Below are 14320 nucleotides of genomic sequence, written 5' to 3'. Positions count from 1 at the left end.
TAGAGATAGCTTTATTTTGAAAAAGAATGTGTATCTTTTCCGGTAATACCCGCTATCTCTAAATGACTTGACACAATTTAATTAAAATAATCGACTGCAGTTTTTTGTTGCAAATGTGCCGCCACGATCAAAGGGAATTTCACGGAGAAATTAAAAACTCAGTGTCCCATCAGATAACACAATCCTGAGACTTTAATCTCCTCAATATTGTGCCCCACACTTCAGTCCAGTAGGAGAAGGTGAAAAAGACGTTTTTGTAGAATAAAAGTCATATTGTACAAACCTGTTACTTTTAAACAGAGATTGTCGGTTCAGTGTTCAGATATTGTGGCATTCATGGATGTGCTGTAATCCCTGATGCCCACTAGAAGGCGCTGACAGATTATTATTTCTCTGGTCCACCTTCCGAAGCAGAAGGTGGCAGTAATGCACCTGGAAACCTGGTTTGCCAGCCGCCATTAAAACCTAAAGAAGAGGAAGAAGAAGACGTCCACCAGGCGCAACCCTCTGCTGCTGAACCAAAATAGACAGTTCAGGGTTGAGCAGCTGACATCAACCAGAAATGGCTGCCACCGGAGTCCTTCCCTTCATAAGGGGGGTAGACCTCAGTGGAAACGACTTTAAAGTAAGGATTCTTAGCAATATTTGTTCATTTTCTATCCACCGCTAAGCGACTAACACGTTTAGCTGGCTAGCTGAAGCTAATCCAAGTTCAGAGACCCAGAGGAACAAACGGCGAGAGGCTGAGCTCGCTAGTTACTAGCTTAGCTTAACGTTTGCGGCGTTGGGCGTTAGCCAGTTGTCAGATGTTGGACTTGGACAAAGTGGCAGTCAGGTCTCGGCCGCAGGCGTCCTGGCTGGCGGTCAACATATTTCCGTGTAGGGCAATAGGATGGTGAAGGGTACTTATTTACTTTGTAAAATGTTTGAATATTCAAGGATAGTTTGGGATTTCGTAGCTCTTGTTTCCAACGTCACGTTAGCTAGTTGATTTAGCTTCACTGTTGGCTAACTGGCTGTCTGGGTCAGAAGCTCAAGCCCTGTTTCAGAACATGTCGGCATTAAGAGCATTTAAATGAGATAATACTACGACCAAAAGCAGCAACTTTAGCTCACTCGTTAACGTTGTAGAGTCTGTTGAATGGCAGCAGCCACCCTGAGTCGTCAAAACGTTACTTTTAGGATTTGACATACTTTGTGAGCTTAGTTTGGGAGGCAGGAAAAGCAGCCCGGCTGGCAGCAGTGACAGCTGGGATAATCTGGCATATATTTGAATGAACTGGATCATTTGTGCACTTATCGCTAGCTGCCATGTGGCCCAGGAAAGTAGAACAAATAAAGTAGCTGGAAATAACTTGTGTGTGTACTCGTCGGTGAATGGCTCATGATTCAAATCTAATTTTAGCCAGCATAGGATGAGATCATTTCCTCTAACCAATTGTGCCCTGGATTTTAACGACCGTATGCAGCACTTTCAGGGACGTTTATTATTCTGACTGTAAAAGATAACATAGATTGAACTTCACAGCTGGCCAGATGTCTGCTGCGTACTTGAGAAGCTGATATGTGACTGACTGATTTGACCTGTCACACCCACCCATAATAACAGTTATGAAGTCCTAACGCATACATTAAGTTTACTGTTCTTATACTAATGTATTCACAAGGTTAAAACGCAGTATTTGATACATTTGGTAATGATGTGGAAATTATGTTTCAGAAAAAAAGGGTCTACAGGTCAGAGAGTCTTTTTACTTTAGTTGCTGGTCTTGTATTAAATGGTTGCTGCCAGATCAAACACTGCTTCTTTGATTTCACTATTTCAGGTTCTAATGATTATGGTAACTAAATGTATGCAAGAAGTCCTTCTCTCTCCTCAACTTCTTTGTCTCCCACCTATCTCATCCATCTCTCTACACAGGGTGGGTACTTCCCAGAGCATGTCAAGTGTATGAGCAGTCTGCGATGGCTGAAACTGAACAGGACAGGACTGTGTTACCTCCCAGAGGAGCTGGCCTCTCTGCAGAAGCTGGTGAGACATTCAGGGCAACTTACTAGTTATTATCTCGTCCTCACGTCTTATTTTTTTACCACTACCACAATGGTAGTGGTGTTCTTGTCTTAGTTGTCAGTAAAAGTGAGAGTAACAGTTGTAGGTTAATATTATTAGTCATAGGTTAGTAATTTCATTATGCTTGTGTCTTTTTATTAATCCAGTTTGGTGTGCCATGTATTACTGCGTTGTTGGTAGCAGTGTTGTCTCTGATGAGTCAAAGCATTTCTTTTTTAAAACTTCATGTGTGGGTAACAGAGGACATCATGTCAGCAGATTGGTGCACTTTACCAATGTAACCTCACCTGATTAAGAACACACACCGTCCTATTTTAATCCTCAATATCTCTGATAGGATTATTTTATCTAAACCTCCAAAGCTGCAATCAGCAGGCCACAGTGAAAAGATGATCTATGCTAACATGCTCGATCTTAACATCTTACCGGGTGTAGGTAAATAAGATTAGTCTGTTATCATGGCTCGGAGTCTCTGTGTCTGGGGTGTGTTTAACTGAAATCTGTTTTGATTTTATCCTGTTTGCAGTTAGATCATTCTATTTAGAGACAACAGGGCATTAGTGCAGGCAGTACATTTCACAGGAGTGACCTATTTATAGGATTTTAGCTGACTGTGTTTTGTTTGTGCAGTGCACTGTGTATCTTTAATCACAGTTTACTGTTTTTTTCTTCTTTTAGGAGCATCTTTCAGTGAGTCACAACAGCCTGACCACCTTACATGGAGAACTGTCCAGCTTACCGAACTTACGGGTAACTGACACCCACACGTGCACAAGAACATGCAGATATCTTTGTAAAGTGTATATATATACTTTAAAGCCATAAGCAACGACAATGCAACATTGTTTGTTATTACTGTTGATTTCAGTCTAATGCTTTGACAAGTTCACATTGTTATGATCTGTTTCTACTTGTACCAATGTGTCGTTCTTATAGTGTCCTGAATGTGTTTTACTATGTGTGCAGGCAGTGGTAGCCAGAGCCAACAACCTGAAAAACTCTGGAGTCCCAGATGACATCTTTCAGCTAGATGACCTCTCTGTGCTGGTAAATAATAATCTTATACAATCTCTTTCTCTCCATATCACACACTTGAAGACTTTTTTTTTTTTAACAGTCTACCCACATTTTTTCCAACAACATGCTTCCTTTCCTTTTTTTTCTGGTCCACTGTTTTAACTTCACACATGTCCCCTTTTCTCTTTTTCAGTTGTTTTTGAAACCATCCCAAAAACAGCCTTGGCTTACAGACAGTATTTACAACAAAGACCGTATCATGATTCTCCCCTTTTTTCCCTTCTTGTCCTTTCAGGACCTGAGCTACAATCAGCTGACAGAGATCCCCAGGGACCTGGAGAACAGCAGGAACATGCTGGTGCTGAATCTGAGCCACAACAGTATCGACTCGATCCCTAACCAGCTGTTCATCAACCTGACAGACCTGCTGTATCTGGACCTGAGCGACAACAAGCTGGACAGCCTGCCACCCCAGATGAGACGCCTAGTTCACCTGCAGACACTCACACTGAACAACAATCCATTGATGCATGCTCAATTGCGGTAAGAAGATATGATTTTTACTTTACCTAAACGCCCAGACATTCCTAGGTCTCATGTAAGTCCTTAAAATAGGTAGGAAAATGTATTTATTTGTTGTAATGCTGCTCTGACTGTTGTTATCTCTGTGTGTCTGAGCAGCCAGCTGCCAGCCATGGTGGCATTACAGACTCTCCACCTGAGGAACACCCAGAGGACCCAGAGCAACATGCCCACCAGCCTGGAGGGACTTACACATTTAGCAGGTAACACACACACACACACCCACACAGACACTCAGAGACCACCTATTCAGGGACCTGACACATTTCTTTCTTACTTTTACCTCTAGGCACTTGGACCTGTGGTACCTTTTTTCATAAATGTGTCACTTTGTCTATTTTTCCTAACTCTCTGTCTGGGGAAACATGCTTTTTACAAACACATTCCCTCCTGTCCCTCCCGTCTCTCCCAGATGTTGACCTGTCATGCAACGACCTGACTCGGGTACCAGAGTGCCTCTATTCACTGGGCAGTTTGAAGAGACTCAACCTAAGCAGTAATCAGATCTCAGAACTGTCCCTCTGCATCGACCAGTGGACTCAGCTGGAGACACTTAACCTGAGCCGCAACCAGCTCACCTCACTGCCTGTGAGAACAACAATAATAATAACATGGTGTTGTTGTGAAAGTTGTGTGGCTGGAGTTGTTGGGCTAATAAGACCAACACGACCTGTATGGCTGAATACAGAGAAATATTATATATATATTTTTAAATGTATTAATCTGATTTAGTTTACTTTCAAATACTTATTTTGATGCATTTCCCTGTGTAATTAAAATAAAATAAACCAACTATAACTAAAATATATAACAAAAACATGTCTAACGTTTAATGTTTGCTTGTGTGTCTCCGTCCAGTCTGCAATCTGTAAGCTGTCCAAACTGAAGAAGCTGTACGTAAACTCTAACAAACTGGACTTTGACGGGGTCCCACCAGGAGTTGGCAAACTGTCCAGCCTCACTGAGTTCATGGCTGCCAACAACAACTTGGAACTTATCCCAGAGGGACTCTGCAGGTAACACACAGGGCGAGGGTGCTGTGATTGATGAGCCACCAGCCTTTAAATGTATTGGCATTTTATCAGCACACACAAATGTGGTTATGTGAATTTGTGGTTTTGTGTTCTTTTCCAGGTGTGGGAAGCTGAAGAAGCTGGTGCTGAATAAAAACCGCCTGGTAACACTGCCTGAGGCCATCCACTTCTTGACTGATTTAGAGGTACAATGCTCACCACACTAGTAACTTTACTGGACAGACAATACTGAACACAAGATGAGTTTGAGATTTTATTACTTACTGTGAAAGTGTTAAAATTAGTATTAAAGTTAGCTGGCTGTAATCTCCCTTGTGATTGGAGAGAAAACATATATTTATTGTAACAGATTCTGTTGTAGTTAAAAGTGTGATTACAAAATGTATTAAATAAGATAACATAAAGAAAAGAAAAAATATTATACAGTACATTTAAAGTTTCTCTACAATAATATACAGGATGCTGTGGTCTGTAACGTCATGTTTGTATCTTGTATCTTGTATGTTTGTATACATATATTCATTAAGTATTACTCCATGTATACAAATTCTTATTGTTTAGGAAAAGATGAACTATTTGATACCCACACAAACCTTTTTCCATTAATATGTCTTTCTGTAGATTCTGGATGTGCGTGAGAACCCTAACCTGGTGATGCCTCCTAAACCAGTCGACAGAGCAGCAGAGTGGTACAACATTGACTTCTCCCTCCAGAACCAGCTCCGGCTGGCCGGGGCCTCACCTGCTACTGTAGCTGCTGCTGGAGGAGGTGTGTGTCACTATTTGTACAGTTTGCACATAAATGTATTGGAATATTCAGTTTTAGTGCCTTTTTGTTATACTGGCAAGTTATTGACCATAATTTTGTAGAGAGGCTTAAATCTGTATCTGTGCGTACGTGTGTCCAGGAGCCAGCCCCCGAGATCCACTGGCGAGAAAGATGAGGCTAAGGAGGAGGAAGGACTGTTCTCAGGACGATCAGGCGAAGCAGGTGCTGAAGGGCATGAGTGACGTCGCGCAGGAGAAGAAGAACTTGGAGGTAAGGAAGAAGATAAGAAAGAAGGGAAGCTAGGCAGGCCACTGAGAAAATGATGTACACAACAGGGTTGATTTGCATTTTATTTACCAAGAATTCTGTTCATTTTGCAGGAGAATGGAGATTTGAAATATGCTGATTTAAAGATCCGGCGCTGGGACAAGAGTCTAGAGAAACCTCAGCTGGACTACTCTGAGTTCTTTATGGAGGACGTGGGGCAGGTAATCTATCTGTGTGGGTGTGAGTGGGTGGTCTCTCCTTTTTCAGTGCCCTTGAACTGCCCACTGAACTTAGGTGCTTTAGTAGACTTAAGTTATAAGTGTAGAATTGAATATATTTTGAAGGTCAACACACATCTCGCATTAGATTTATCTGCTTTGCATTGTGCAGATATCAGTATACAGATCTCTTCTGTTTCTCCTGCCTACAGGTTCCAGGTCTAACAGTGTGGCAGATAGAGAACTTTATTCCTGTCCAAGTGGATGAAACTTTCCATGGCAAATTCTATGAGGCTGACAGCTACATAATTCTCAAGGTAACACTTCAAATCTGCCATCATTTACCCAAGACACATGTCAGTATTCCCCTCATCTTTCTCACGTTCCTGTTTTTCCAATTGCAGACCTTCCTGGACGACAATGGCGCATTGAACTGGGAGATCTTCTACTGGATTGGCCAAGAGGCCACTCTGGACAAGAAGGCTGGCTCTGCCATCCACGCTGTCAACCTCAGAAATTTCCTTGGAGCGGAGTGCAGGACGATACGGGAAGAGATGGGAGATGAGAGCGAGGAGTTCAGTGCCGTACGTACACACTGTACATACAAGCATATACAGACAGACAGACAGTTGTACACACAAATAACTAACGTTCAAGAAACGTCTGATACTTTGCCAATCTAAGCTTAGCATGAAGTAAGTTACTGTGCTTTAAAATGCATATTTAATTGTTGCTTTATACTGTAAATAATCTACAGTACAGTACATGCTGTTGTTATTGACTGTTTTTGTCATGTGTGCAGGTGTTTAACAATGAGATCTCCTACATTGAGGGAGGAACAGCCAGCGGATTCTACACTGTGGAGGACTCTAACTATTCTGTCAGGTAGGCTGGAAGGAGCTGTTTTTCATCATATTTCTTATATTTTTATCTTTTATTGTAATTTATTCAGAGACATGTTTGCAACTTTGTTTTGAAAAGCAGCTCAAAATCAAGGGTCAGAATTTATTTTGTCAGCTTCTTCACAACGTCCTTTGTCTTTTTGTGTGTTTATCAGGTTGTACAGAGTTTACGGCAAGAAAAACATCAGATTGGAGTCTGTACCTGTGAAGGCCTCCTCCCTCGACCCTCGGTAACGCTCACACACCCTGTCTGCCTCATACACCACATGACCCACTTGCATAGTTTCCCACACCCACCAGTAAACTCACTCTTTCCCTTACAGACGCAAGTCTCCTGCTTTCTAATGCTTTCCATTCCTCTTCTCTTTATTTGACACAATCACTGCATTTGCTGTAAACCTGCAGCTGATTTGTTGCTCATTTATTCCTACTGCTATTTGATTCATACACTGTGTCTCATTTAGTGTGAAACTTGGTCCATAACATCCTGTCTTATTCTTTTTGGTAGCTATGTCTTCCTGTTGGACACAGGGCTGGAAATCTTTGTCTGGAGAGGAGCCAACGCTACGCTCAGCGGCACCACAAAGGCCAGGTACACAAATCAAGTGCTAACACAAACATTTCTGCCACCCGGCTGAAAAATCTCAAGTTTGTTCTCATGTTAGGGACACATTAAGAAACAAACTTGATTCCAGCCCATAAATGTAGTGATGCAAAGCTGTGTTCTATGTGCATTCTTTCCCATCTGTCAGGTTGTTTGCTGAAAAGATAAATAAGAATGAACGTAAGAGCAAGGCGGAGATCACAACTCTCATGCAGAACCAGGAGCCTCCGGGTTTCTGGGAGGTACTGGGAGGACAACCAGAGGAGATCAAGAAACACGTACCAGATGACTTCTCTCCTGTCAGACCTAAACTCTACAAGGTAAATCTTTTTAAATAGCCCTCATACATATACTCTCTATAACTGACGTCATCCTGTGAATGTTACTTATTGTGGACTGCAGTGTACATGCACTATTAGGGTCGTGGAGGTGTAACGCAAATTGGTTTGTTGGAGGTGTGTAGGATTTAGTCTCATTTACTTCTGTCAGGATGTAGGATAAGTTTCAGCAAACATGGCGAAAAGTTATTTTTATAGAAGTTATCTACTGCAGCTTTAAAACTGGTCTGACTGTTTCCACCCTGAAAAGTAATTAAGACAGACAGCAGTCTCAAACAGGAAATCACAATTCCCTGATGTTTTCTTTATCATTGTCCTGTAGGTGGGCTTGGGTCTGGGCTACCTGGAGCTGCCACAGATTAACTACAAGCTGTCAGTCGAGCACAAAGATCCCAAGATCAAACTGGACATACTGCCAGAGATGAGACTGGTATGTTTATCTGCTGCATGATCACCAGAACCTACATCCCTCCTTCCTATCTCCCTATCACTGCCCCATCTTAAACTTCACTGCTTTTTTATTTTCTCCATCCTCCTCTCTGTGTCTCCATCCTTCTCCTCAGGTGCAGTCGCTGCTAGACACAAAGGGCGTGTACATCCTGGACTGCTGGTCTGATGTGTTTATCTGGATCGGGAGGAAGTCTCCACGTCTCGTCCGAGCTGCTGCCTTAAAACTGGGTCAGGAGATCTGCTCCATGCTGCACCGGCCCAAACATGCCTGCGTCACCCGCAACCTGGAGGGCACCGAGTGCCAGGTAATTATTTTATACGGCACCGCTTCAAATACTTGTGCTGCAGACTGGAGACGAAGTAAAAATGTTACAATGGCAAGATCCATTGTAAAAAACGGTCCACTTGCTTTACCTGCTTATAGTATAACGTATTCTTCATTTCTCTTTCTCAGATCTTTAAATCCAAGTTTAAGAACTGGGATGATGTGTTGAAGGTAGACTACACCAGAGCAGCTGAGACTGTACAACAGAAGGACAACCTACAGGGCAAGGTCAGTTGTGTGTGTGTGTGTGTGTGTGTGTGTGTGTGTGTGTGTGTGTGTGTGTGTGTGTGTGTGTGTGTGTGTGTGTGTGTGTGTGTGTGTGTGTGTGTGTGTGTGTGTGTGTGTGTGTGTGTGTGTGTGTGTAAAAGAATGTAAATGTTTATACTTTTGATAACAGAGTATGAATGAACTGTGCAGTGGCTTATAAAATAGAGTACAGTTCTCAAGTATCCATGTGTTTGAAGCCTTTGACTTTTTTTTTTTTTTTTTTACACACTGACCCGCTTCAGGCGGTGTTTTTTTTTTTTTTTTCTAAACCAGAGATACGTCAGATATTTGCATGTGTGTGGCCTCCAGCGGCTTGTGTCCGGTTATCACAGTGAGTTTGTGTGTGTTTTCTCTCCCAGGTGAAGAAGGACGCAGAGAAGAAAGACCAGATGAAAGCTGACCTCACAGCTCTCTTCCTTCCCAGGCAGCCAGCCATGCCCCTGACGGAGGTAGGGGCACGCTTATTCTTTTCCTTCATACTCGCTAAAAACAGACAAGACAAAGTTTTTTTTTTTTTATACTTTTAGCATCCTCTTCTTATGTACGTATTTTCTGTCTAGGCTGAACAACTCACGGAGGAGTGGAATGAGGACCTGGACGGTATGGAAGGATTTGTGTTGGAAGGAAAGAAGTTTGCCCGCCTGCCTGAGGAGGAGTTTGGTCACTTCCACACGCAGGACTGCTACGTCTTCCTCTGCAGGTAGGTAGCGTCTATGCCACTTAATAATTTCAAATTAAAAGATTAAAAAGCCTTTTTTTTTTTTATCACAAATTGGAGTTTATGGGACTGTACCTTGGTTCAGTTTTTTTTTTTCATTTATAAAAAAAAAAAAAAGGAAGAAAGAAAAAGAGGAAATTGCATACAAACACAGACGTGGCTCCACAGGCTTGATACTGTTCTGTGGAAGTTAGTCACTTTCTTACTCTAATCTCTCTCTGCTCTCATAGATACTGGGTGCCTGTGGAATACGAAGACGAGGAGAAAGAGAAGAAGGAAGGCGCTGGTGAAGAAGGAGGAAGAGCAGGAAAAGCAGAGGATGAGGAGGACAAACAGCCCGAGGAGGACTTCCAATGTGTAGTGTACTTCTGGCAGGGCAGGCAGGCCTCCAACATGGGTTGGCTCACTTTCACCTTCTCCCTGCAGAAGAAGTTTGAGAGTCTTTTCCCTGGAAAACTAAAGGTATCTGGATCGATCTGAACGCATTCTCTGACACTCTTTCATAAAATGCTTTTTATTCCCGTCATATGTACGTCACAGTATAAGTCTGACCACTTCTGCTTGTGGTTTCCACAGTATTGTGCTGAATTGACCACCATAGCTTCTCTGTTTAGGTGGTGCGTATGACCCAGCAGCAGGAGAACCTCAAGTTCCTGTCCCACTTCAAGAGGAAGTTCATCATCCACAAAGGGAAGAGGAAACAGAAGACTGATGCAGCTCAGCCCTCCCTCTACCACATACGCACCAATGGCAGCGCACTTTGCACCAGGTACACACAGTGCTATTATCACCTATTATTGCACAGCAGCACTGTCACAAGCACTGGTTTCTGTCCTCCAGAGATATTTTCATAGATGAAGTCTTTTAAGCAATTTGTTTCTACATTTCTTCTCTCTCTCAGGACTATCCAGATTGGAACAGATTCTAGCAATCTTAACTCCGAGTTTTGCTTCATCCTCAAGGTTGTGATTTTTTTTTTTTTTTTATCAGACAGTAATAATAATATAACAATAATATGAATGAACTTCCAGCAGAGATTTCTCCCCTGTTTCTCCTTCTACTTTTGTACTATTTAAATAAAGTCCTCTCAGTGGTTTGTGGGTAACGGTGTATGTTCTCTGCAGGTACCATTTGAGAGCACAGACAATCAGGGCATTGTTTACACCTGGGTGGGCAGAGCTGCCGACCCTGATGAAGCCAAACTGGCTGAGGACATTATGAACTGCATGTTCGATGACACATACAGCAAACAGGTAAATGCGTACACGTATATGTGAGCACGTATGTAAGCCTTTAGTAGGAATGTAATATTCCTACATTCATGTATATAAATGCCTTGTCATCCTCATTCTGTGAGGAACTGAGGAAATACTCTCAAGTATATATTCCCCACACACACCACACACACCATCTCTGTCACTCCAGTTCAACTCCTTTCATCGCTGCACATAAACTGAACCGAGAATTATAATGCGGTAGTCTCTTAACCCTTCAGCTGACAAAGCAACCGCTTTCAGCACTTATATGTCAGCTGAAGGTTTCACAGCTTTCATCCCTTCTTAATTACACTTCAGCTGACACTCGTGGCACCATTTATTACACTTTCAATTCCTCTTCTTCAATCTCAAGTGAATCATCAAATCCTTTCAGCACTTTTCACTTCAGCTGACACTTCACACAACTTTACTCAGCACTTACAGTGTTTACATTTAAACTGAAACTTTCCACTGCCACTTGAACTTTTTTAAAAATATTTCCACTATTTTAAATGTTATAACAAACTTTCAGCTGCAAGAAAAAAACAAATTCTTCTGAAAATGTAGACCCTTTAGTCTAAATTTAGTCTTCAGTGAAAGTATTTGCACTGATGAAGGGAGGCAGTAAAGGCTGAAGACAGATACTTGAGCTTCAGTTGTTTTTTAATGTCTGTTAAGTGTATTTTGTCAAAATGATTATTGATGATAAATTGATCATTTGTCTTCTAGGTAATTAATGAGGGGGAGGAGCCTGAGAACTTCTTCTGGGTTGGGATTGGGTCTCAGAAGCAGTACGATGAAGATGCAGATTATATGAAACACGCTCGGCTCTTCAGGTGAGTCAGCTTTATCCGTTTTACATGTAGTTGTTATTCAGTCATTATAGATAAAAGAAGTGTGTGTGTAGTGAGTAACACTATCTGCTTCTTTCTCTTTCCTCTCTCTCCAATCGCTGTCCTTTCCATCCTCAGGTGTTCGAATGAGAAGGGTTATTTCTCTGTGTCAGAGAAGTGCTCGGACTTCTGTCAGGACGACTTGGCTGATGATGACATAATGTTGCTGGACAACGGCAAAGAGGTAGCAACTGATCACGATGACAGATTTGCCTGAATGTCTGCAGTTAGAATTCATCAGTTCATTTATTACTGTGCAATTGTTTTTCATTCTCCTTTTGTGTCTCTGCTGTGTTTTCCCTCAGGTGTACATGTGGGTCGGCACTCAGACCAGCCAGGTGGAGATCAAACTGAGTCTCAAAGCCTGCCAGGTTAGTGACAAAGAGCCATTTGTGTGTGCGTGTGCATTTCCATCAGGTGTTTTTGTGTGTTTGTGGTCAAACATTTTGGTGTTCTATATCCACATTTTATTAATCCCCACTCCAGGTTTACATCCAGCACATGCGCTCTAAGGATGCTGAACAACCCCGGAAGCTGCGACTGGTGCGGAAGGGAAATGAGCCCCACTGCTTCATGCGCTGCTTCCACGCCTGGGGAGCTTTCAAAACTACTCTCGCATAGACGAACACGCACATAAACGCTCACAAATACATCAGATGCATTCGCTGCCATGTAAATTTCTACCAGTAAGATGATGATGATGTCTATGCCTAACCCAGCTTTACCTGAGCTCTCTTCCCCCCCCTTGCTCCATCCTGCTCAGCGCTGCTGTCCAACAGCCTCCTGATCAGCATGTTTCTGTCAGTCAGTCTACAAAAACAGAACAAATCTGGACAGATTTGAGTTTAGCACAACATCCCAATCAGTGAACGCTCTTCTGGTCATGAAGCTGTTGGTTTTTTCCTGTCTATGGGACAAACAGCAAAATATCACTTTTTTTCTACAAGCTTTTTTTAGCAGCCAGTCTGAATACTGTTGTTAAAAGAAAGAAAGAGAATTTTGTTTTGAGATAAAAAGATAATAGGTCTATGGTGTACAGAGGCTTTATAAAAACCCAAAGGGAGGTCAATCCCGTAACATATCTATCTGTTTTACTGCTTTCATGTGGCTTGTGCTGCATGATCAGTAGTTTTCAATGGAGGAAGGTGAAGTGCTCATTACTACAGGAGTCACTCTAACCTGCGGTTAGTGCCATTTTGCGCAGCTCATTTGAAGCAGTTTAAGGCAAATAAAAGTTAGATTTTACAGTTTGTATTTTATTTTATTTTTTTCATCATTGAGGGATTGAGCAGAAAACGGCACTATAATTGTTTTTCTGAGGAATGTTGGTTTATACATATACCTTTCTGTTTGTGCGGATTATACATGGTATGTTTGTGTGTGTGCCCCATACGCCTTCATTGACACGGGGATTGCCCCTTTCCCACAGTCAGTCTGCTCGCTGTTCTCACCTCCTGTAACTTGTCCACCTATCCAAGTGCAAAGCAAAACCTTTTAGTAAGTGATCTGTTTCAATCTACTAAATATGACTTTCGTGTAAAGATGCTTTGGACAGGATTTTGCTTCGCCATATGAAAAGTTCAACAGTTAAATCTATTTGGCCAAAGAAATGTTGAGCGGAGGTCCGGACCAAGTTCGGGACTGTGAGACAGAGACTTGTTTTATGTTTTATGTTTAAGGACAGAGGTTTTAAATGTGCAATCAGTAGAGCCCGGGAGATACTGAAATTAAATAATACTGTAATTCTTCTACGTTACAGAACGCATTCAACTAGTCAAAATGTTTATTTTCTTTCTTTTCTGGAGTAGAGGATACGAAAAGTGGAGTTTCTTTCCAAAATGTAGTGTCATCTTTGAAAAAGTAAATGCATGATGTTTAAAATTCAGTACAGTTTAGTCAGTTTAGACATTTAAAGGTGTTTATTTTCTTTTTCAAATATGTTTCTGTCTTTGGAACAAAACTTTATTTGCAGACTTTAGTGTGAGAGACATATCTTACAATAAATATAGTAACCAAGCTGGTTCCACTGATCTCAGTTTGTTTGTATGGTTAACAGATGAGTTACGATCAGTTAACCAGTTCCTGATCAGTGCCTCCGGGGTCAGCGTTTTACAGAACTGCTGCAGTGCTTCTTGTGATCACGTGACTTGTGTAATATGCAGGCATTGATCCAAGAAAGATATCTATGTATTCTCATATGGCTGCAACTACCATCCAACTATCATTTAGTTTCTTTATACCATATTTTGTGGGGTGAACTGTATGCCTGGTAGTGTGTTTGAGTCCTACACGCATATGTATGTGGGTATATGAATATGTGCACATGCTCCTGATGCCACTGCAGATGCTTTATTTATGTATTTTATATAAAAATAAAATCACACATCACATTTTGTCATCTGGTCTCCTTTTTTTCACTGTTGTATTGTAATGTAAAGACCCTGCACACATATGCAGGTGTTCTGGGTGGAGCTATGCTGGGAATTTGCTGTATGTTTTCCAACAGGAAAAACACAACTGGAGAGTCAGTGAGAGTATGTGCACTCACTGCTGAGGGCGAAGCAGCCAACATGATGAAAAAAACACTTGAGGGCAGCAGGGATTTTGCT

The 14320-nt window shown here is 41.8% G+C and overlaps 1 protein-coding gene across 1 annotated transcript; it reads left to right on the top strand.

Moving 5' to 3' along the window:
* Positions 1-457: 457 nt before the first annotated feature.
* flii (FLII actin remodeling protein) lies at positions 458-14101 on the top strand. Its single transcript, XM_051387118.1, has 31 exons — positions 458-625; positions 1922-2032; positions 2750-2821; positions 3038-3118; positions 3384-3631; positions 3770-3873; positions 4083-4258; positions 4529-4686; positions 4805-4889; positions 5326-5473; positions 5613-5743; positions 5854-5961; positions 6171-6275; positions 6363-6542; positions 6761-6843; positions 7016-7090; positions 7369-7452; positions 7613-7784; positions 8125-8232; positions 8366-8557; positions 8707-8805; positions 9204-9293; positions 9405-9544; positions 9793-10024; positions 10177-10331; positions 10464-10524; positions 10687-10815; positions 11548-11654; positions 11790-11895; positions 12017-12082; positions 12198-14101. The coding sequence occupies exons 1-31, from the start codon at positions 563-565 to the stop codon at positions 12330-12332; spliced, it is 3804 nt and encodes a 1267-aa protein (XP_051243078.1). The 5' UTR covers positions 458-562; the 3' UTR covers positions 12333-14101.
* Positions 14102-14320: the final 219 nt, after the last annotated feature.

Source organism: Dicentrarchus labrax, unplaced genomic scaffold (assembly GCF_905237075.1).
Source record: "Dicentrarchus labrax unplaced genomic scaffold, dlabrax2021, whole genome shotgun sequence".
In the NCBI taxonomy this organism is placed as follows: Eukaryota; Metazoa; Chordata; class Actinopteri; family Moronidae; genus Dicentrarchus; species Dicentrarchus labrax.
This window is presented reverse-complemented; position numbering and strand designations above follow the sequence as displayed.